The sequence below is a fragment of the Oryctolagus cuniculus genome, chromosome 4, assembly GCF_964237555.1.
Source record: "Oryctolagus cuniculus chromosome 4, mOryCun1.1, whole genome shotgun sequence".
In the NCBI taxonomy this organism is placed as follows: Eukaryota; Metazoa; Chordata; class Mammalia; order Lagomorpha; family Leporidae; genus Oryctolagus; species Oryctolagus cuniculus.
In genome coordinates this window covers 48,470,913-48,495,573 of record NC_091435.1, presented here as the reverse complement: position 1 = coordinate 48,495,573, position 24,661 = coordinate 48,470,913, and the positions used below count along the sequence as shown (strand labels likewise).

The following is a 24,661-nucleotide window of genomic DNA, read 5'->3' as shown; positions in this document are numbered from 1 at the left end:
TGGCGCAGGTTAATCCTCCACCTGCGGTCCCGGTATCCCATATGGGTGCTGGTTCTAGTCCCGGCTGCTCCTCTTCTAATCCAGCTTTCTGCTGTGGCCTGGGAAAGCAGTAGAAGATGGCCCAAGTGCTTGGGCCCTTGCACCCACATGGGAGACCAGGAAGAAGTAAGTACCTGGATCCTGGCTTCAGATCAGCACAGCTCCAGCTGCTGTGGCCATTTGGGGAGTGAACCAATGGAAGGAAGACCTTTCTCTCTGTCTCTCCTTCTCACTGCCTGTAACTCTACCTCTCAAATAAATAAATAAGATAACAAAAAAGTGGAACAAAGATACAGACATAAGCACTTTGATATGGAATGTGGCCACCCCAAAAGGCATCTTAACCACTGGGCCAAATGTCTGCTAACATTTTAGAAAAACATGCTAATGTTGATTCTATCCCAGGCTTCAGTACCAAAAAAAAGGTAAGATTGGTGTTATATCCTATACTTACAGTTATTTTCTGCAGAAATTGAAGTTTTCATCATTTCTATATCCTACACCTCCACATCTTCCATCTAATGCATTGACCACAGTGTGTGAACACTAAATGCAGATGAGGTAAGTTGGAAAGTGGCATAAAATAATAATTATTATAAACAATATTTATTTATTTCACTACAACTGAAAATCATGGTAGTACTAAATTATGTATTTAGTCAAAATTCTCAATTGAGGATTTTAAAATATTTCCAGCTTAAATATTACTTTATGCTTTATTATTGTTTTGCTTAGATGTAGATTTTATTGAAATGCAAGTTTCATAGATGAGGGGATTTCAAAAAATTCATAGAAAATTTGCATTACCTGTAATTCTTCTTTTCTACAAACTTTCTGCAGCTCCCTTAAATATATATATATGTATATATGTGGGTGTGTATATATATATATATATATATTTACACACATACACACACACTACATTAATTATACATAATGAAGAGACCTGAGAGTCCTGGTTTACCAGGCAGTTGTTATGGATGATGCATAGTGCCAGTTGCTGCAGACACAAAGATAACTGAGAACCTGTCCTGATGCTGAAGAAACCATCTTGAAGAAAGCCAGATAAATCACCAGTTGAGTCTCACTGGGAAACAGCAGAATAGAGTCAACAGCACTACAGTGAAATTTTCAGATTGCAGCTCTGTCTCCTACTTGAAGGAATTTAGTTAACTTCTCTTAGTCTGTGTTTTATTTCTTTAAAGTGGAGAGAATAAAAACCAACTTACAATGTGGCAGAGTTAAGTGGCATAATGCATATGTATAATGACAGTCAAACTGTATATTCAGAGCCCTAGGATTTCAGAAAGATTTTTATCTGAGGATATATGATATTAGAAGCAGAGGCTACTAAAAAAAAAAGCTTGAAAATTACAGATTTATGTGATGTGATTAACAATGCTTTGGTAAATACAAAGTACTCCAAACTATTATTTTAATTATCACCGCAATGAAGACATACCTACTGTAGGTGAGTTCAGAGAAGGCCTTCCAGGAAATTTGATTCCTAGAGAGTTAGCAGGAAAAGAAGAAGGGGAAAGCAGTAGAACACACAAAGCCTAGAGATGGAAAAGGTCAGGAGAGAGGGCAAAAACCATTCAACAAAGAAAGGAGAGCTTCTAACATTCTCTACTATCAAAGGCTCACCACATGTCCAAAAGTTATTACTGACAGCAAACAGAATTTCATGCATTGGAGTCATAAACGTCAGCAAGAAAGTTGACTAAGTCACACTGCCTAACTGGGTCATCCTAATATTACTCTATTTAGAAACAGAAATGTGGGAACAACATTGTGGAGCTTTGGGTTAAGCTGCTGCCAGTTCTAGTCCCAGCAGCCCCACTTCTGATCCAGCTCCCTATGGATGTACCTGGGAACAAAGTGAAAGGTGACCCTAGTACTTGGGCCCCTTGCTCCAAGATGGGAGACCTTGATGGAGTTCTGGGCTCCTGGCTTAGGTGTGGTCCAATCTTGGCCATTGTTGCCATTTGGGGTGTGAACCAGCAAATAGAAGATCTCTTTCTTTCTCTTTCTCTGTCACTCTGCCTTTCAAATAGATAAAATAAATCTGGAAAAAAAAAAAAAGAACCAGAATTGTTGGCTCTTTTTATGTTAAAATAAAGATATTACAAAGGTCAGGTTAACAAAAAAAAAAAAAAAAAAAGGTCAGTGCATCGCTGAACTAAGAAGTGAGAGCAGTTGGACTGTCAAAAGTAGATTAACTTTTAAAAATCATATGAAATATGAGATTTTTAATCATTCAAAGCTGTGAACCTCTTGGCCCAGAATAAAGGCCAGTACTAATCTGAAGAAATTTGGTGTTAAAATGCACTTAGGGCAGCCATCACTTTAAGTTTTGATTATAAAAGCTTTGATTAGCATTGCTTCTGCATTCCAAATTCAAGCACTGTAGCTAACCTAATTTGGAATTTTAGCATCAGCATGAAGACATCTGTACTTCTTAGTAAACCATTATCATTAGTCCTACTTAGATGAAAAGCTACTTTCCTTGGAACACTGCCTGTAGTTCATTGCCCTTGATGTAAGATCAGGAAGATTCTTCCCCACTTCAAACTCCTAGAATTTATCAGTTTGCCTTTGGGTACTTCATCAAATCAACTTCCTACCATAAATATGTAAAATATTTATAGCCTACTAATGAAGATAATTTAAGATTAAAATGTTCTCTATTCAAGATACAACCCTAATTTGACATTTCTATTCCAGCTTTTACAATACCAAAAATTCTAAGCCCAGAATTAATGAGTATAAGCCAAGTAACAACAAATATCTTGTCAAAGAATACTGAGAGGAAGTAAAAACAGTTATGAGCTCCTATTTATAATATATTACTCAATAAAACTTCAGCTTAAAATACAAAAATAACAAGACAATCTTATAGTATAACCAAGTTTGCTGTGATTTCTTACACAAAACACAACAAGCTTCAAGAACAGAGTTATTAGCAAATCTTAAAACATACAGTATATTTCTCCTATATGGTGAGCTACTTTATCTATACCAATGCCAACTACAACTGGATTCACATCTCTCATAAAATTTTTTTTTGAATGTACTTCAACAGGGAATACTCTCAAAGAAGATAAATATTACAAGTCTTCAAACTAGGATATGCATCCCTTGGGGATACATAATGATTTTCTCAGGGATAAGCAGGCATAGGTAGCTTCAAAACAATCAATTTTCAGGTCATCAGCTTCCCAAAAAGAGACATCCAGTGAAGAATCTCCCTTCACAAAGCATTTCACTAACTTCACGAATGAAAATCAAGCTCCCACCCATGCAGAATCTTATTAGGGCAAATCATGCCAGGGTGTACAAACCTTTAGAATACTAAACAAATGTAGTTTAGCACACTTGTTAATAGAATGAATGAGTCTGGGGATTCTAAGATGGCAGAATATGGAATGGTGTAATGTGTTAAGCTAGGGATAAATAGTAATAATTAAAAAAAAGTGTAGGAAGTACATTCTTAGGGGAGATTTAGAGAGAAAACCACAGTGGAAATTCTACAGAAGGAATAGGAACACTGAGGACCTTTGTGGAAGGTGAGGTTGCTCAGCACAAACATGCACACAATACATGACTCCAGCAGCCAAGAGCAGGGGAGGGTACCAGCTTGGAGAGAGAGGTAAGACGAGATTGCAGCAACCCATGGTGATATAGCCGGAGGGAGAGCATGGCATGAGTCCGACCTGCAGCCCTAGGGGCTGGAGGGTACCCATGGCCCCAGTGGAAGTCAAAGGGTCACATTTCTCTCACCCCATCCCCCTAATGGAGCCCCATGTCCAACTGACAGAGGATGGGCACCATTTTGGGCATTAGTGACAGCTGTGGAAGCCCTTGTGCACACGCATAGCAATTGGCTGAGACAGGACGCCATCTTCTCAGCAGTACTGTCGGCAGCAGCAGAGAGAGGGCAACATTTGGCCAGTGGCTCTTCTGTACGTGTATGATCCAGAAATTCTAGCAGAGGGGAAAATCCATATTCCCCAGACTTTGAGTATGGCTGCAAGGATTCACAGAGGACTAGGTACCCACATAAGACTATGAAGCACACCCAGCCTCCCAACATACCACAGGCTCCAGAACTTAAGCCGCCTAGGCAGAGCACCCATGAGCAGCTGGCTTGGGGAACTTGTGTCTCTGTGGATTGGACAGGCTGGTGAGGCAGAGCAGAACCTCTGCACTCAGCAACTGTGGGTGACATGTGTGCTGAGACTGTGGGGACTTGGTGGCTACATGAGAGGGTGCAGGGTGCAGCTCGGTCTATGGGCAATCACTAGGTGCAGTGCAATATGCACTATGGTAGGATCTCTGTTCAGAGTAAGGACGGCCAAGATCATTTGTGTCGTGCAGATGAGTGTTTTACCCACTGGAAGTTTCAGCCAAAACCAAAAGAAATCAGCATATGAAAGAGTTATCTGTCCCCAGATTCACTGCAACTCAATTCACAATAGCTAAGATATGGAATCAACCCAGATGTCCATCAACTCAAGACTGAATAGAGAAATTTTGGTATATATACACTATGGAGTACAACCCAACTTTAAAGGAAAAAAAAATGAAATCCTGTAATTTGCAACAAAATGTATACAACTGGAAACAATCATACTTAGTGAAATAAGCCAGTCCCAAAAAATCAGATATCATGTTTTCCCTGCTCTGGGGTAACTGAGTACCTAAAATGCAATATTTTGGAATGAAATGGACATTTTTAGATTTGATGATTGTTTCAGCCCTTATCTCTTCTGATGAGGAACAGTGGATGTTTTTCTTCATATTATTTGTTGAACTCTTTACTTAGTGTAGAGTTAACCTTATGATCATTAAGTAAACTGAAAACAGATCTTAGCAAAACTTAAGAGTGGGACTAGGAGAGGGAGAAGGAAGAAGGGTTGAATTGTGGGCAGGAGGGAGGGTAGGGAGTGAAGTATCACACTATATTCCTAAATCTGTATTCACGTATCAAAATATATGAAATTTGTATAACTTAAATAAATTTTTTTTAAAAAATAATTGCTCTCCCTTGGTGAATACAGTATTTTTTTCTTTGTATTAAAAGAGTTCTTTCTGTCCCTAGTAATAATTAGGACAAAGGCTTTTGTTTGTAATACTTGATATTAAAGCCTAATCTGGGGCTGGCACTGTGGCGCAGCAGGTCAACACCCTGGCCTGAAGTGTAGGCATCCCATATGGGCACCAGTTCTGGTCCTGTCTGCCTCTCTTCCTATACAGCTCTCTACTATGGCCCGGGAAAGCAGTGAAAGACGGCCTAAGTCCTTGAGCCCCTGCACCTATGTGGGAGACCCGGAAGAAGCTCCTAGCTCCTGGCTTTGGATTGGCGCAGCTCCAGCCATTGCAGCCAGTTGGGAAGTGAACCACCAAATAGAAGACCTCTCTGCTTCTGCTCTCTCTCTGTGTAACTCTGACTTTCAAATAAATAAATAAATCTTTTAAAAAAAAGCCTAATCTATTGAGAACTTTTAGTGTATTATAGCTCTTTTAATATTGTTTTCTGTTTTTATCTGTTTAATCTTTGCAACAAAGGTTATGTAGAAATAAGCACTGTATACTATTGAAATCTAGATCTGTGTCATTAATCTTATTTTTTATTTTTTATTTATTTATTTTTTTGACAGGCAGAGTGGATAGTGAGAGAGAGAGAGACAAAGACAAAGAGAAAGGCCTTTCTTTTTGCTGTTAGTTCACCCTCCAGTGGCTGCCACGGCTGGCGCGCTGCAGCCGGCGCACCACGCTGATCTGAAGGCAGGAGTCAGGTACTTCCTCTGGTCTCCCATGGGGTGCAGGGCCCAAGCACTTGGGCCATCCTCCACTGCCTTCCCGGGCCACAGCAGAGAGCTGGCCTGGAAGAGGGGCAACAGGGAAAGAATCCGGTGCCCCGACTGAGACTAGAACCCAGTGTGCCAGCGCCGCAAGGTGGAGGATTAGCCTATTGAGCCACGGCGCCGGCCATCATTAATCTTGATCTAAAATAGTAAACTACATTTTTAGCACAGCAACTGAAGTAGAATTCATATGTTAATATTTCCTGTTTGATATTTCCTGTGGACAATAAATTGATAAATATATAGTAAAATACATTTCTTGAAAAGTTGATCAGTTATCCCCTACTTAAGAGGATGTACAAGTATTTATTGCAGGTGAAGCAACTTATCAGGTTTGAATCTATATGTCAAATATGCCTTCATGTCATCCTGAAGAACACAACCCAATGAAAAGCTGTTTACATGTTTTAAAAGCAATGTTTTACAATCATAATTTCTTCAAGTATAAGACAAACTGTTTTGTTATTTCATAAACCATTTTTGCTTCAAATGTTTCCATTTTGTAAAATAGGTAGTCTCTTCCTAAAATACAGTCTTCTTATGATTACAAACTGTTATTTATGGTTCTGCATGCTGTTTAGTTTAACATCAAAAGTCCAGACCCTGTATGGTTAGACTGAAAGGCTTTATAAAGAATTCTCTAGCAGCTGGAAATTGAGTTCCTACTTCATATTCTATAAGCTGGGACTATACTCATTTGAGCAGGTTTGAGTTCAAGATGTTTGCTGCTGTTTTTCAATGATTCTTTTTTTCAGTGAAAATTAAATCCTGTGGCAGTGTCTGAAGAGTTAGGAGTTTTTTTTATAGCATGTGTGCATTATGAGTAAGTTGGTTTCAAGATTATTTGTAAATTGTTACCAACCATCAGAAATAAATGTGTTCCCTTTTACAAAAAAAAAAAAAAAAAAAAAAAAAGAGTCTGACCACCAGGCAAGGCTGCTGTTTGTAGTTTAGATGACTTCAAATGCCTTGCTTTCACCGGCGTTGCAGCTCACTAGGCTAATCCTCCACCTGCGGTGCTGGCACCCGGATTCTAATCCCGGTTGGGGTGCTGGATTCTGTCCCATTTGCTCCTCTTCCAGTCCAGCTCTCTGCTGTGGCCCGGGAAAGCAGTGGAGGATGGCCCAAGGAATTGGGCCCTATGCTCACATGGGAGACAGGAGAAGCACCTGGCTCTTGGCTTTGGATCGGTGCAGCGCACCGGCTGCAGCATGCTGCCCATAGTGGCCATTTCGGGGGTGAACTAATGGAAAGAAGACCTTTCTCTCTGTCTCGCTCTCTCACTGTCTAACTCTGCCTGGCAAAAACAAAAACAAACAAAATGCCTTGCTTTCAATGAACTGGAAAATGAGTTAAAATCATAAATATTATTAAAATAATGTTTGATGAAAGGTCCACATGAGATATGGAGTTATGTGGGTGATCCTGTGCCTGGCTGGGAGACTACCTGCCTAGCCCATGCAGGAGGGTTAAGAGGGCACGGCTTGCCATGCCCTGGGAAAAACCCTGGTCGAGGGTACAGCACACTGGAACCCCCACACATGACCTGGCTGCTGGCAGGCGGCAGGGACACCAGGCACCCCCCCCCCCACTTCCTGTTCAAGGGCCTTCTAATTGTCAACTAGGTAAACAGTTCCCGGATGTGGCCCAGAAATATAAAGATCACCTGGAAGGCTACATAGGCTATGTGACCTTCAAGCTGATTGGAGAAGCATAGAGGCACCAGTATTGGTTTTATCCTATAGAATTAGCGTTGTTACCCTGAACTAGCTATTCTTCCTTGCTGGCCCTTTAAAAGCGTGTGCCTGATTGTTAATAAATGGACATGTTCCAAATTGTACATCTCCTCCCTCTCTTATTACCACTCTTATATTTAACAGGGATCCCTTTTCAGTTAAAATTTAAACACCTAAGAATAATTGTGTGTTAACTACAGAGTTCAACTAATAGTACTAGAACAAAAAAAAATACTAAAATGGATAAAGTATTACATTGTACATCAACAAAGAGATGTACAATTTGGGACATGCTCAATCAGACTTGCCCCAAATGGTAGAGTTAGAAACGTGCCAGGGGATTCCAATACAATCCCATCAAGGCGGCATGTACCAATGCCATCTCACTAGTCCAAGTGATCAATTTCAGTTCACAATTGATCACACTGATAGGTCTAAGAGTCAAAGGAATCACATAAACAAGACTAGTGTCTGCTAATACTAACTGATAGAATAAAAAAGGGAGAGATCCATCCATCATGGGAAGTGGGATACACAGCAGACTCAGAATGATAGATGTCCTAAATAGCACTCTGGCCTCAGAATCAGCCCTTAAGGCATTGGGATATGGCTAAAGAGCCCATGAGAGTATTTTAGGCATGGAAAGCCAAGACACTGGGAAAAAAAAAAAAAAAAAAAAAAAAACCTAAATGAAAGATCTCTACAAGTGAGATCCCAGTGGAAAAAACGGGGCCATCAAAGAAGGAGGTACCTTTCTCTGAAGGGAGGAGAGAACTTCCACTTTGACTATGACCCTGTAGGAATAAGATCAAAGTCGGCGCACTCAGAAGGCTTCCATAGCCTTGGCAACTCATGACTAGAGCCTAGGGAGATTGCTGACGCCATAAACAAGAGTGTCAAATTGTTAAGTCAACAACAGGAGTCACTGTGTACTTACTTCTCATGTGGGATCTGTCCTTAATGTGTTGTCCAATGTGAAGTAATGCTATAACTAGTACTGAAACAGTATTTTACACTTTGTGTTTCTGTGTGGGTGCAAACTGATGAAATCTTTACTTAATATATACTAAATCGATCTTCTGTATATAAAGATAATTGAAAATGAATCTTGATGTGAATGGAATGGGAGAGGGAGTGGGAGATGGGAGGGGTGTGAGTGGGAGGGAAATTATGAGAGGGGGACCATTGTAATCGATAAACTGTACTTTGGAAATTTATATTTACTAAATAAAAAATTAATAAATGAAAAAAATAAATAAATGGACATGTTCACCACAACTGTCTCTGGTGCTTCTTGTCAAAGAACATTGTCACCCCACTATCCCGACAGTGTGGGCCTCACAGGATGAGCCCACAACTGGCGCCAGAACAGGGACCTGAATGCATAAGGTAGGGAAGAGTGGAGCCCTCCCTCCTAGATGTGAGGATATCTCCATCCCACTTTAGGAGCCCCCACCGAGGTCATGGGCTCCTGCTATGTTTATTGGCTTGGACCTCTCTCTGCAAAGTGAGAGGATATCTCCGTCCTGTTCTAGGGGCCCCAGCTGTGTTTATTGGCTCCAAGCCCAGAGTTATAATTCAGAAAGAGATTAAATAAACAATGAAATCACTACAATACAATTCTCTCCATTTACATCCTCTTATTTGTGTGAACAACAGAATTTGCAACTTCAAAATTATCAAACAATCAGAATTGACATCTCATCTGCCAGTAAGTGATATTCATCCAGAGAAACTCGAATTAGTTTTTAAATGGGGAGAGGGGACTGGCATTTGGCATAGAAGTTAAGATGCCGCTTTGTACACCTGCATCCCATGTCAGAATGGCTGGTTTAGAGTTGCTCCCCAACTTCCAATCCAGCTTCCTGTTGTACAACCTGGAAGGCAGTTGATAGTCCCCATACTTGGGGCCCTGCAACCCATGTGGGAGACCAGACAGAGTTCCTGGCTCCTGGCTTCAGCCTGGCCCAGCTTCAAACATTGGGATGGATGGTCTCTCTCTCTCTCTCACTCTTTCATTAAATAAACGAGTAATCTTTAAAAAATGTTTTGCTGCAGAGAAATGTGACAGAGACATAAGTACAAGATTCTCGCCTATAAAAGTAAGTAATAAAATTTAAAAATCTTCTGTCATCAGCTTATCAGCCTCTATATTATCTCACAGATTTGTGCTAAAAAATGCAGTTTTTTCCCCCCAATTACCTAAGCACCTTGAACAAGATGCTACTTATACACACTGATTTCCTCATTCTTCTTCAGTGGGTCCTGGTTTTCAGGTTTTCTACATTTGCAAAGTCAATCTTACAATTCCCCCATAATACTTTGCAAAGTAATTTGTAACACATGGATATTTAAAAGTTGCCGATTACTGAGAAACACACACTACCTGGATAAGCACACTGCAGCAGGGCTACTGATTTCCCTCCAGGAGCAGCACACAGATCCAGAACCTTTTCCCCATCCTGTACTTCCAGAGCCAGTACTGGGAGAAGAGAAGCAGCGTTTAAAAGATAGTATCTTTTCAGGTTTCCGATTTGGTATCTTTCTGAAGTCATTCGGTCTGGAGTTTTGCTAAGGTAACACTTCATTGATTTAGGATAGTAGGGTAAAGATCCTTGAAAGAGCTTGTGGTAGCCCTTCAAATGTAAATCCTTTTCCAGTTCAAAAGGGTAATTGAATCTGTTGAGCAGGACAGCATATTGCCAGCATGAGGGAGATGTGAGGATATCCCTATAAAAGCAAAAAGAGAGAAAAAGGAATATTAATACATATATACATAAATATAGTTTTATGTTACTCATTGGGTGAATGTGGTCCTCGTTTTATACATCACTTACCTATGATTTTGAGACATGTAATCAATATTCTAGACTTTGTCTTCTGTCTGATGTAACTCAACCCAGCACTGTTATGATCCTGTCTTTATTTTAAAAGTTTTCTATTTTATTCACTGTGGGTTTTAAAATTTTAATTTTGGAGTCGGTGCTGTAGTGTAGCAGGTAAAGCTGCCACCTGCAGTGCTGACAAGCCATAAGAGCACCAGCTGCTCCACTTCCAAACCAGTTCTCTGCTAATTTGCTTAGGAAAGCAGCAGAAGATGGCCCAAGTGTTTGGGCCCCTGAACCCACGTGGGAAAACCAGAAGATCCTGCCTCCTGGCTTCAGATCAGCCCAGATCAGGCCTGCCATTGGGGCCATCTGGGCAGTGAACCCACAGATGGAAGATCTCGTTCTCTCTCCCAGTCTCTCCATAACTCTGCCTTTCAAATATATAAATAAATCTTTATAAAAATTTAATTTTGATCACTAAGTTTTCTTAGTACCCTTTAAGTCCTGCATGGAAGGGGATGGCTCACCTGCATCAGTCTCATCTCTCCTGGCAGAATATCTTACCAAAAAAACCATGGCCTGCCTTTATGTAACTCTAAATCTGTCAAAATGGATTCTTATCTACCACTCTTTCCACAATGAAATATTTAGATTAGAGACAAAATTTAAAACCAGCAACTATTAATGTTGGAGGGAAAAGTATTATCCAAAAAGAGTGTTTGAAAGAATTAAAGTTTTCCTTTGACTAGGATACGGAATGCTACCTACAGTTAACTCTACAGTAATGGAGTTAATGAAGCAATGAGTGGCTCAGATAATGCAAATTCAAGGATGATTTAAAATCACAGACTGATGATGCAGACTTTGCCCCCTGCAGCTTTACTTTCCTAAATTTGTATTCAGTCCAACAGTTAGATCTCTTGACAATCACAAGCTCACATCAACTGACAGATGATACAGCAGGAAATATTTAATTTATTTACTAGCTGACCTTTCTAGCTGAGTTATTTGGGTGCCTCATTAACCATGGTCAATTAAATAAATTCCAGCTGCTACTCACCCTGGAGGTGCCTATGTGAGGAATGGCTAGATTGAAATGTAACACCTGTGACTGGAAGTATGCCATGTGAATTTCAATTTAGGGTGAACATGTGGAACTGCTTTCTCCTTTCACTGCCTCTTATGATGGATGGTGTGTCAGAGGCACCTGGTTCTCCTGTTTCGGCTATTTTGGAGGATAACGATAAAGAGGCTCACAAACTTTAGTGTGCATAAGTGTCTGTAAAAAACACCACTGGGCACTGCCCAGAGTTTCTGGTGAGTCTGAGGTAGTGCCTGCAGTTTGCATTTCTTTTTATTATTATTATTATTTATTTGAAAGAGTTTTACACACACACACACAGACAGAAAGAGGGACAGAGGGAGAAGTCTTCCATCCGCTGGTTCACTCCCCTGTTGGCCACAACGGCTGGAGTTGCACTGATCCAAAACCAGGAGCTTCTTCCAGGTCTCCCACACGGGTGCAGGGGCCCGCAACCTTGGGCCATCCTCTACTGCTCTCCCAAGCCACATTAGAGAGCTGGATTGGAAGTGGAGCAGCTGGATCTCGAACCAGCGCTCATATGGGATGCTGGCACTGCAGGTGGTGGCTTTATTTGCTATGCCACAGTGCAGGCCCCCAGTTTGCATTTTTAAGAAGTGTCTGGTGACACCAATACTGCTTATCTCCAGAACCACACTTTAGGAACTGTTGCTTCAAAACAGACTCAAAAGGAAGATCTGTGAATGCTAGTGTCATAAATCTTATGGCAGAATATCCTAACCTTACTCTCCAAGCCAAGTGAAATGCACTCAGCATTGTGAGTCATGTATAACAGAGCAATGGTCAGAAACATAATCTGATCTACACAGACTGTAGTGGATTGGCTTATATCCTGTGCCTACCCCTTAGCTGTGAAAGAACAGAACATTTTGTTAGGAATGGCCAGACCACTGGGGCACAAACTGTTAATTCTAGGGGCTAGCACTGTGGTGCAGTAGGTTAATCCTCTGCCTGCGGTGCCGGCATCCCATATGGGCACTGGTTCTAATCTTGGCTGCTCCACTTTCGATCCAGCTCTCTGCTATGTCCTGGGAAAGCAGTAGAGGATGGCCCAAGCACTTGGGCCCATGCACCCACATGGGAGACCTGGAGGAAGCTCCTGGCTCCTGGCTTCAGATCCACTCAGCTCCAGCCATTGCAGCTATCTGGGAGTGAACCAACGGATGGAAGACCTCTCTGTCTCTCCCACTGTCCATAATTCTAGCTCTCCAATAAATAAATAAAATTTTTAAAAACAACAACAACAAAAAAAACAATTCTAAAAGCCCTGGTAATATGGGGCACAAATACTGAATCACAAACCTGACAATTTATTGCCTGATATGCTCCAACTGCTGCGAGTGTCTCTCTCTCTGGACATAGCATATTGACCAGTTTATACATGGTAAATTAGGGGTCATCTGCCCATTCAAACCCACCTTACCAGAGTAGATGTGGGTCTCTGCAAGTCCACATGCTCCTCTCCCAACAAACAGAATAAATAGGCTGCTGCCCACAGCTCAGGGGACTGAATCTCTTCTCAGATCCCTGCTTGCTGGCCAAGAATACTTCTTACTGCCCCCACCCTTTTCTCTGCTATCCTGTTTTGAATAAAACTCTCCTGCTTCAACCAGTTGCATCTTTGCCTCATCAGAGCATAAAGTGGAGAACCTAAAACACTTTGCATCAGTTATTCTTGGATATTTACTCTAAAGATGAATTTTAGAGTCAACTGGTGAGTTAAAGATAATTTATTAAATATTTGTGTACAGAGGTATAACAGCCCCACCTAGGACTACAGAAGTATTAAATGCATTAAAATTGCAGAAAATTAACATCTGTAACTGAATACAAGTCTTTCCATTCCTGACCACAATGTTTCTCCATGTATTTCTATTTTTTTCAGACTTCTTAACAAAGGTTATGATTAATTCTGTGTATTTCCTTTCAAGCAATTCTTTGAGGTTTTTTTCAATTAGAACACTGCATACATTTGCATATTATGCAATATGTTAAATATTAAAGAATGAGTAGCAGGAAATAAGGAAGTTCCAGGACAAAGGCAATAGCACATGTACAGACAACACAAATATAAGGACAAACAGAGTTATGTGAGGAATTAGTTGTCAGGTGTGGCTGATGGCAGAAGATTCTACGGACTAAGTATAGTATGGTAAAGATTTTGAATTTTAAAAGTGATAGGAAGTCACTGAAAGACTTTAGGATGGGATAGCTCAATTGAATTTTAAAATATGTACTAGGGCGGGGCTGGCGCCGTGGCTCACTTGGTTAATCCTCTGCCTATGGCACTGGCATCCCATTTGGGCGCCAGGTTCTAGTCCCGGTTATTCCTCTTCCAGTCCAGCTCTCTGCTGTGGCCTGGGAGGGCAGTGGAAGATGGCCCAAGTGCTTGGGCCCCTGCACCGGCATGGGAGACCGGGACGAAGCACCTGGCTCCTGGCTTCGGATCAGCACAGCGCTGGCCATAGAAGTCATTTGGGGAGTGAACCAACAGAAGGAAGACCTTTCTCTCTGTCTCTGTCTCTAACTCTACCTGTCAAATAAAAAAAATGTACTATGGCAATGACACAGAAATATGCACAAATTACTCAACTCATTTTTTAACAACTAGACAAAGGAAGACCTTTGTGGGAATGGGAGCAGTAGGAAGCTAATGGACGTCAATTGGTACATGGAATATTTTCAGGAATTTGTAAATTTGCAGGAACACCTAAATGGGCCTGTCTCTGAAGATTTACAACATAGTTCTAATCCCTGTTAGACCAGCAGACTCCCAAATCCTTAAGTTGATGTATAACCTGCCTATGTGCCTGCTGGCTTGTAGACTTGCTCGTACCCTCTAAACAAAAGTGGGAGTGCAGAGCTATTCAGTGGCATGCTCTTGGAATGGATGTGCCCATGTCCTGTCTCCCCATTTGAAAAACCCTACAGACCTTGATTAGAATAAGCAAAATTTCTGATCCCTCCTAACTGCACCTAGCCCTCTGAGCTCTTTGAATGTCCTGGAACAAGTTTCTTGAGCCTTTACCACTCTTGGCATTAACTACTCCCTGTGGTTAGGTTGACCTTTCTTTTCTTGCCCAATGGTTCACTCTTCAAGGGGCTTTCATCTCCCCAAGGAAGCTTACCATCTACCACCTAATCCACCTGCTCCACTTTCTTCTGATATTATTAATACAACCTATTGGTTGCTGTTTACAATGTTCATTTTGCATGCTTACTTCTCATAACCATCACACCACCTGGAAAGGCAACCAATACCTCCTATTTTAGAGGTAAGGTAACTGAGGTTTTCACTGATTTGTCAACTTACCCAAGGCCATGTCACTAGTAACCGAAGTAATGATTCAAAATCAGGCTGATTTTCAAATGTAATAGGAGTGACTCTCAAAGACTGAGACCCTGGCTCTGCAGCACCAGTGGCAAACACAGGGAGAAACAGAAAACTTCTACCCCAACCCTCACTTAGGGCCAGTGGCCCTGAGCTCCCTGTAGCAGGATCACTGAATTTAACAATGAGAATATCTTGCGATATGCTACCCATTAGGCCAACTGTGACAGAGTCAATTCAAAGAAAGGACTGCTAGGGCCAGCTCTGTATTACAGGGGGTAAAGCCAGTTCGAGTCCCCACTGCTCCACTTCCGATCCAGCTCCTTGCTACTGTGCCTGGGGAAACAACGGAAGATGGTCCAAGTACTTGGGCCCCTGCATCCACATGGAATACCCAGAAGAAGTTCCTAACTCCTGGCTTTGGCCTGGCCCAGCTCTAGCCATTGTGGCCATTTAGGGAATAACCAGCGGATGGAAGATCTTTATTTCTCTCTCTCTCTCTAACTCTTCCTTTAAAATAAATAAATAAATCTTAAAAAAAAAAAAAAAAAAAAAAAACAAAGAAAGAAAAATAAAAGACTAACTATGGCTGCTCATGCTGGTACTTCCCAGCTCTAAGAAAGCAAAGCTGCATGTTACCGTTTTACAACTCCCCTGCACTCACTTGCCACTGACTTCCAGTACCCCTCCCAATACAAACACCTCTCCTGTAACCGCACTAGTTAAGCTGTACCCTGGGGCTGGAAGGGCAGTAGCTACTCAAGTTCAAAGGTCTGATGGGTGTGCAAGTAGCCCTGCAGGCAGTACATAATGTAGTATAAATAAGACTCAAGAAGACAGTGGCAGACATCATACTCCAGACTTCCTCCCAAGATTCATAATCATGTAGCCTGGAGCTGCTCCATTTACTGGTCTTCAAGTTCACGGAAAGTTTAAGTACAGCAGCAGAATGCAGAATTGGGACCCAAAATGTCACTGACCTGCAAATACTTGACAGTGCATCTATTACCACTTTGAAAACAACTGTGCACCCTCTGATATATTTATGTGGATATCAAAATCTTTGCCTTATGTTTAAGGATGCAATTTCCAGTACACTGTAAAAATAAAAACAATTTTTTTTTCACAGGCAGAGTTAGAAACAGAGAGAGACAGAAAGAAAAAGGTCTTCCTTTTTCCGTTGGTTCACCCTCCAAATGGCCACTACAGCCGGCGTGCTGTGGCGAGCATGCTGTGCTGATCCGAAGCCAGGAGCCAGGTGCTTCTCCTGGTCTCCCATGCGGGTACAGGGCCCAAGCACTTGGGCCATCCTCCACTGCCTTACCGGGCCACAGCAGAGAGCTGGACTGGAAGAGGAACAACCAGGACAAAATCCGGTGTCCCAACCAGGACTAGAACCCCGGGGGCCGGCGCCACAGGCGGAGGATTAGCCAAGTGAGCCATGGCACCAGCCAAAAATAGAAATTTTTAAATACACAATACATCACTTTTTTAAATGTTTCCAGTGAAACCTAGTATCAGAATGATTTTGATACTCATTGTCCACTTAAAAATTAAAATTTTAAAAAACGCTTAAAAATTCAGTAGTTGGGTATTAGGCATGGTGGTTAAGAAATGTGGCCACTTGGGAATCCTAAATATTGGAGAGCTTGGGTTTCAGTCCTGCCTCTGCTCCCAATTCTAGCTTCTTGCAAATATGCACCCTGGGAGGCAGCAGGTGATGGCTCAAGTAGTTGAGTCCCTGACACCCATATGGGAGACTGGAACCAGCTCCTGGTTCTTAGTTTCAATTTGGCCCAGTCCTGGCTGTTGGGAGACATTTGGGGAGTAAACCAGCATATGAGAGATCTCTATTTTTCTGTCTTTATATTTTAAATAGAAAAAATGAATTGAAATTTTTAAAAATCATTAAATGAGGGGCCAGCACTGTGGAGCAGCAGTTTAAAGCCCCAGCCTGCAACACCAGCATCACACATAGAGACCAGTTCAAGTCCCGACTGCTCCACTTCCAATCCAGCTCCTTGCTAATGCCCCTGGGATGGTCCAAGTTGGGCCCCTGCCCCTGCACCCATGTGAGAGCAATGGAGAAGCTCCTGTCTCTTGGCTTCAGATGGGCTCAGCTCTGGCCATTGTGGCCATTTAAGGAGTGAAACAGCGGATGGAAGACTCTCTTTCTGTCTCCACTTCTCTAACTCTTTCAAATAAATAAAATAAATCTTGGAAAAAAATCATAAAATTTTTAACAGGAAGCAATTATTAATTTTCCTTTTATTTACATTCTTTTGATATAACTTTATTCTAATATACTTTTATACTTGAATTCATTTTTTAATAGAAAGAGTAGTGGTTTACATTTTTAAAGGTTTATTTATTTATTTATTTGAAAGGCAGAGAGACAGAGATAGAGGTAGAGATTTCCAATGCATTGGTTTACTCCTCAAATGCTTGCCAACAGCCAGAGCTAGGTCAGGCCAAAGCTGGGAGCCCAGAACTCAATTCAGGTCTCCTAAATGACAGAGACTCAAGTACTTGACTTAAACCCAAGCAGTCTGATATATAGATATATACATACACATGTATATACTAATTTTTTTTTTCCTGTGGACTTAAATCTCCATGGTTAAAGTGGTAACTTTTGGATTCAGTTATCGATATTAGTATGAAATTAATCAAAACATTAATTGGATAAACATTAAAAATAAAACCAGAGAGGAAATTATCTCAATGAAATGAGCTTTTGTTTCCAAATATCCATGGATCAGTATCATTTCTTATTAGAATGAGTCAGACTTTAACATCAATTTTATACTCATTTCGTGTGTTTATAAAGGCTAGGAAAAACCTTAAATAAGTGGATGCAAAACATTTTGTTATGGTGATGTGTCTCATTTCTTTTTTTTTTTTAACTTTTATTTAATGAATATAAATTTCCAAAGTACAGCTTATTGATTACAATGGCTTCCCCCCACATAACTTCCCTCCCACCCGCAACCTCCCCTTTCCTGCTCCCTCTCCCCTTCCATTCACATCAAGATTCATTTTCAATTCTCTTTATATACAGATGATCAGTTTAGCATATATTAAGAAAAGATTTCAACAGTTTGCACCCACATAGAAACACAAAGTGAAAAATACTGTTTGAGTACTAGTTATAGCATTAAATCACAATGTACAGCACATTAAGGACACAGAGCCTACATGAGGAGTAAGTGCACAGTGACTCCTGTTGTTGACTTAACAAATTGACACTCTTGTTTATGGCATCAATAATCACCCTAGGCTCTTGTCATGAGTTGCCAAGGCTATGGAAGCCTTTTGAGTTCACCAACTCTGATCATATTTAGACAACGTCGTAGTCAGAGTGGAAGTTCTCTCCTCCCTTCAGAGAAAGGTACCTCCTTCTTTGATGACCTGTTCTTTCCACTGGGATCTCACTCGCGGAGATCTTTCATTTAGTTTTTTTTTTTTTTTTTTGCCAGAGTGCTTGGCTATCCATGCCTGAAATACTCTCATGGGCTTTTCAGCCAGATCTTCGTGAATTAAGGGCTGATTCTGAGGCCAGAGTGCTGTTTAGGACATCTGCCATTCTATGAGTCTGCTGTGTATCTCGCTTCCCATGTTGGATCATTCTGTCCCTTTTTTATTCTATCAGTTGGTATTTGCAGACACTAGTCTTGTTTATGTGATCCCTTTGGCTCTTAGTCCTATCATTATGATCAATTGTGAACAGAAATTGATCACTTGGACTAGTGAGATGTCATCGGTACATGCCACCTTGATGGGACTGAATTGGAATCCCCTGGTATGTTTCTAACTCTACCGTTTGCGGCAAGTCAGCTTGAGCATGTCCAAATTGCACATCTCTTCCCTCTCTTATTACCACTCTTATATTTAACAGGGATCACTTTTCAGTTAAATTTAAACACCTAAGAATAATTGTGTGTTAATTACAGAGTTCAACCAATAGTACTAGAACAAAAAAATACTAAAATGGATAAAGTATTACATTGTACATCAACCGTCAGGACAAGAGCTGATCAAGTCACTGTTTCTCATAGTGTCCATTTCATTTCAACAAGTTTCCCCTTTGGTGCTCAGTTAGTTGTCGCCAATCAGGGAGACCACATGATATTTTTCCCTTTAGGACTGGCTTATTTCACTCAGCATAATGGTTTCCAAATTCCTAACAGGGATCACTTTTCAGTTAAAATTTAAACACTAGGAATATTTGTGTGTTAATTACAGAGTTCAACATATGATATTTGTCCCTTTGGGACTGGCTTAATTCACTCAGCATGATGTTTTCCAGATTCCTCCATCTTGTTGCAAATGACCAGGTTTCATTGTTTTTGACTGCTGTATAGTATTCTATAGAGTACATGTCCCATAATTTCTTTATCCAGTCTACTGTTGATGGACATTTGGGTTAGGTCCAGGTCTTACCTATTGTGAATTGAGCTGCAATAAACATTAAGGTGCAGATAGCTTTTCTGTTTGCCAATTTCATTTCCTTTGGATAAATTCCAAGGAGTGGGATGGCTGGGTCGAACGGTAGGGTTATATTCAGGTTTCTGAGGAATCTCCAGACTGACTTCCATAGTGGCTTAACCAGTTTGCATTCCCACCAACAGTGGGTTAGTGTCCCTTTTCCCCACATCCTCTCCAGCATCTGTTGTTGGTAGATTTCTGTATGTGAGCCATTCTAACCGGGGTGAGGTAAAACCTCATTGTGGTTTTGATTTGCATTTCCCTGATTGCTAGTGAACTTGAACATTTTTTCATTTGCCTGTTGGCCATTTGGATTTCCTCTTTTGAAAAATGTCTATTGAGGTCCTTGGCCAATCTCTTAAGTAGGTTGTTTGTTTTCTTGTTGTGGAGTTTCTTGATTTCTTTGTAGATTCTGGTTATCAACCCTTTATCTGTTGCATAGTTTGCAAATGTTTTTTCCCATTCTGTCAGTTGCCTCTTCACTTTCCTGTTTCTTTTGCAGTACAGAAACTTCTCAATTTGATGCAATCCCAAATGTTAATTTTGGCTTTGACTGCCTGTGCTTCTGGGGTCTTTTCCAGGAAGTCCTTGCCTGTACCTATATCTTACAGGGTTTTTCCAAGGCTCTCTAATAATTTTATGGTGTCGGATCATAGACTGAAGTCTGTAATCCATGTTGAGTGGATTTTTGTATAAAGTGAAAGGTAGGGGTCTTGCTTCATGATTCTGCACATGGAAATCCAATTTTCCCAGCACCATTTATTGAATAGACTGTCCTTCCTCCAGGGATTGGTTTTGGATCCTTGATCAAATATAAGTTGGTTGTAGATGTTTGGATTGATTTCTGGTGTTTCTATTCTGTTCCATTGGTCTATCCAACTGTTTCTCTACCAGTACCATGCTGTTTTGATAACTGCCCTGTAGTATGTCCTGAAATCTGGTATTGTGATGCCTCCGGCTTTTTTTTTGTTGTACAAGATTGCTTTAGCTATTCAAGGTCTCCTGCATCTCCATATGAATTTCAGCATCATTTTTTCTAGATCTGAGAAGAAGGTCTTTGGTATCTTGATTGGTATTGCATTGAATGTATAAATTGCTTTTGGGAGAATGGACATTTTGATGATATTGATTCTTCCAATCCATGAGCATGGAAGATTTTTCCATTTCTTGGTATCCTCTTCTATTTCTTTCTTTAAGGTTTTGTAATTTTCATCGCAGAGATCTTTTATGTCCTTGGTTAAGTTTATTCCAAGGTATTTGATTGTTTTTGTAGCTATGGTGAATGGGATTGATCTTAGAAGTTCTTCCTCAGCCGTGGCATTGCCTGTGTATACAAAGGCTGTTGATTTTTGTACACTGATTTGTATCCTGCTACTTTGCCAAACTTTTCTATGAGTTCCAATAGTCTTTTAGTTGAGTTCTTTGGGTCCCCTAAATAAAGAATCATATCATTTACAAAGAGGGATAGTTTGAGTTCTTCTTTCCCAATTTGTATCCCTTTAATTTTTTTTTTTTTTTTTTTTTTTTTTGCCTAATAGCTCTGGCTAAAACTTCCAGAACTATATTGAATAGCAGGGGTGGTGTCTCATTTCTTTGAATTCTTCTGAGTTATATTCCTAAATCACTTAGTGGGCTGTTGTAAGTGCTCATAGATTGTCAGCTGAGAACTCAATTGGGCCTCCTTTTCTTTAGTTAAAAGAGTCATGACTTGTCAAAGAATTTGTTAGTTATGAGTTATTTACTTTCCAAGCCCTTACAGTGACATTTGATTGTCACTAGCATACAGTGGTTTTGATATCCTGAGGTCATGATGGTAAAAATGTACCTTTCTTTGTAAAGGGAAAGGTGGCAAATTGAAGAATGGAGGTTGGGAATGAAGAATGAGCCTTCTCTTTTTTAAAGTGGGAATAAGGATCTGGAAGTTGATCACTATAACTTGTTTGTGCCTGTGTATCTGTTAAGAAGTCTTTTAAAAAAAAATAAATTTATTTTCATTTTCAAGTGAAAGGCAGAAACTGGGAGAGTAAGACAGACCAACAGATTTCCCATCTGCCAGTTCACTTCCCAAACCCACATGCAACAGCCAGGACTGGGCCAAACTGAAGCCATGAGACAGGAACTCTATTCAGGGTACCCATTAGCAAGAAGCTGGATCAAAAGTTGCACCAGCATCAAAAAAGGAAGTATCTTTCTCTGAAGGGAGGAAAGAACTTCCACTTTGAATATGGCCTTGTCTAAATAAGATCGAAGCTGGTGAACTCAAGGGGCTTTTATAGCCCTGGCAGCTCATGATAAGAGCCTCGGGTGATTACTGATGTCATAAATAAGAGTGGCAATTGTTCAATCAACAACGGGAGTCAGTGTGCACCTACTCACCAGGTAGGAACTCTGTCCTTAACGTGCTGTACTATGAGAATTAATGTAAAACTACTACTCAATCAGTAGTCTATACTTTGTGTATCTGTGTGGGTGGAAACTGTTGAAATCTTTACTTAGTATACACTAAGTTGATTTTCTGTATATAAAGATAATTGAAAATGAATCTTGATGAAGAATGGGGTGGGAGAGGGAGTGGGAGATGGGATGGTTTGCTGGTAGGAGGGAGGCTATGGGGGGAAAAGCTGCTATCATCCAAAAGTTGTACTTTAGAAATTTGTATTTATTAAATAAAAGTTGAAAAAAAAAAGAAATGATTAAAAAAAAAAAAGTTGGGCCAGGACTTGAAACACACATTACTGCTTGGGCTGTGGAAATCCCAAATATTCACTATGTAAAGTCTTTCTGAATCATGCTTTATTGTTACTCTTACCTCCAAAATGCTGACAGTACTGCCTTCTCACCAGCATTCATTCATTCTGTAATTATACATTGTGTATCATCTATATATTAAGCATATCTATCTATTGTTGTTAATATGAAAGTAGCTTCTACTTAAATAAGAAATAAGATACATATTAAAGAAATAAGAGATACATATTAAATAAAGCTGAATAGATTGTACAAAGGAGTGAACAGATTTTGAGAATAGTCACTGAAGGTATATTAATGCAACACAGCACAAGTCACACTGCCTGTTTACCTATTTTCAAACTAGTTTATGTGGGAACTTTAACATTTTTCCATTTCCATGCTACGTGGCTGAGGCTAAGCCCCTGAGTAAAGTAACAAAATCAGAGTCTGATTCAAAGATTTCTAGACTAATTACTATTTTTAAGATATTCAAGTATTTAAATATTTTTATAAGAAATCTGAGATGGACTCTTTCTTTTTTTAAAAAAAGATTTATTTATTTGAAAGAATTGAGAGAGAAAAAGAGAGATAATCTTTCGCTGGTTCACTCCTCAGATGGTCACAATGGCCAGGCCTGGGCCAGGCTGAAGCCAGGAGCCAGGAGCCAGGAGCTTCACCTGAGTCTCCCACGTGGGTGGCAAGGGCACAAGCTCCAGGGCCATCGTTTGCTACTTTCCCAGGCCATTAGCATGGAGCTGGATTAGAAGTGAAGCAGCCAGTACAAGAACCAGAACCCATATGGGATGTCAGCGTTGCTTTACCTGCCCACAATGCCAGCTGTTCAAGTACTTAAACATTTAAAAAATAGATAAAATTTTTATTTGACAGTATGATTTAATTCAACTTTTCTATACCTTTATTCTTTTCTATTTCTCCACTCTATCTTCCTATTTAATAATGAGAATAAAAAAAATTTTATCTAGAAGCTGTGAAGTACAAATGGTACAATCCTATGGATTACACAACCAATTTAAATTTTCATGGTTAAAATATTAGGAATTCCTTGTTTTATTGTTACTATCATCCACCAGAGGGTGCTAATTTGATAATTTTAAAAGCCTAGTTTAGAAATGAATAATAAATCAATTCATAGCAAAGCACCAAAGTATGCTTTCAAGCTATTTTTATCCTTCGGATATTTTGACTTTATTTGAAAGGCAGAAGCACAGAAAGGGAAATAGATCTTTCCCTACTACTTCACTCCCCAAATGCCCACAACAGCTGTGATTGCGAAGCATCAAGCCAAGAGCCCAGAACTTAGTCTAGATCTCCTACGTGGGTTACAGGGCTCCACATGCTTGTGTCATCACCTGCTGCCTTCCTACTAGGAAGCTGGAATCAGGATGGGGGACACCAGGACCCAAAAACTCCATTATGAGATGTGGTGTCTTAACCACTGCACCAAAGGCTCACCCTTATCCTTCAGCAATTCCGATGAGTAGATGACCTCCTACTCTTTCTTGGGAATATTTCTTTCCTGAATCTCATAGAGTGACAATCTTTATCAAAATTTTGCCAGGTAAGAAATTCTGAGTGAAGATTTGTGTTTCTGGTAGAGACAACGAAAGGCCAAAAATAACTAAACATTGAAGTCTCTCATGTTAGGGGTACTGTGTACATGCTTCCAAGGCTGAGATTCTAGATCCTCCCCAGGAACACAGATGAAAAAAGATGGATATTTAAGTCACAGAGATGGATCTGCCATAATTGTGAGAGCACCTAGTGATTGTTCTAACCTCCAACTTTAAAGGGGCTAAAAGTTACTACTTCACAGGGATTTGTACAGATTGAAGTTGAAATGTGTATAAAACCAACATATTTTGTATACATGTAATCTTATCTTCCCAAATTTTTATATGAAGCTACTACTTATCTAGGTCATATATTAATTACAAGATGATGGTGGAATTTGAACACACTTTTTTTTTTTTAAAGATTTATTTATCTAAAAGGCAGAATTAGAGAGAAAGGGAGATAGAGAGAGAGCTCTTCCATCCACTGGTTCTCTCTCCCAAATGGCTGCAATCGCCTGGGCGGGGACAGGCAGAAGCCAGGAGCCACGAACCTCTTCCATGTATCCCATGTGGGAGCAGGAGCCCAAGCACCTGGGCCTTTCTCCATTGCCTTCCCCGGCTTATTAAAAGGGAGCTGCATGGGAACAGGAACAGTCAGGACTTGATCCAGCACCAATATAGGATGCTGGTGCTGCAGGCAGCAACCCAACCACTGCGCCAGAGCACTTACCCTGAACGTATACTCTTAAATCACTTCACATGGGGAGAGAAGTGAAAAGAGCATTTTGGCAGAAGGAATAGCACATCCAGTCCCAAAGGCATGAAAAAGGCAGGTTAAGATCTTTGATCCAGTGGCCACTTCACCTATAGTGCCAGCATCCCATATAGGCGCTGGTTCAAGAACCAGCTGCTCCACTTCCAATACAGCTCCCTGTTTATGTGTCTGGGTAAAGCAGTAGAAGA

At 40.5% G+C, this 24,661-nt stretch overlaps 1 protein-coding gene across 6 annotated transcripts in view; it reads right to left on the bottom strand.

The window, feature by feature from the left end:
* NSUN3 (NOP2/Sun RNA methyltransferase 3) overlaps positions 1-24,661 on the bottom strand; it is an 88,501-nt gene that overhangs the window by 56,467 nt on the left and 7,373 nt on the right. For 4 of the 6 annotated variants that reach the window (XR_007908929.2, XM_051819162.2, XM_070071939.1 and 1 more), the window contains 2 exons: positions 10,032-10,375; positions 1,910-2,107 (listed from right to left, as the gene is read on the bottom strand). Coding sequence is in view for 5 of the 6 variants with exons in the window: in XM_051819162.2 (XP_051675122.1) it covers positions 1,910-2,107; positions 10,032-10,375 (542 nt within the window). In the remaining variant the exon portion in view is untranslated. The remainder of the gene's footprint in view (positions 1-1,909; positions 2,108-10,031; positions 10,376-24,661) is intronic. The other 2 variants (XM_002716753.5, XM_070071940.1) reach the window with 1 other exon arrangement.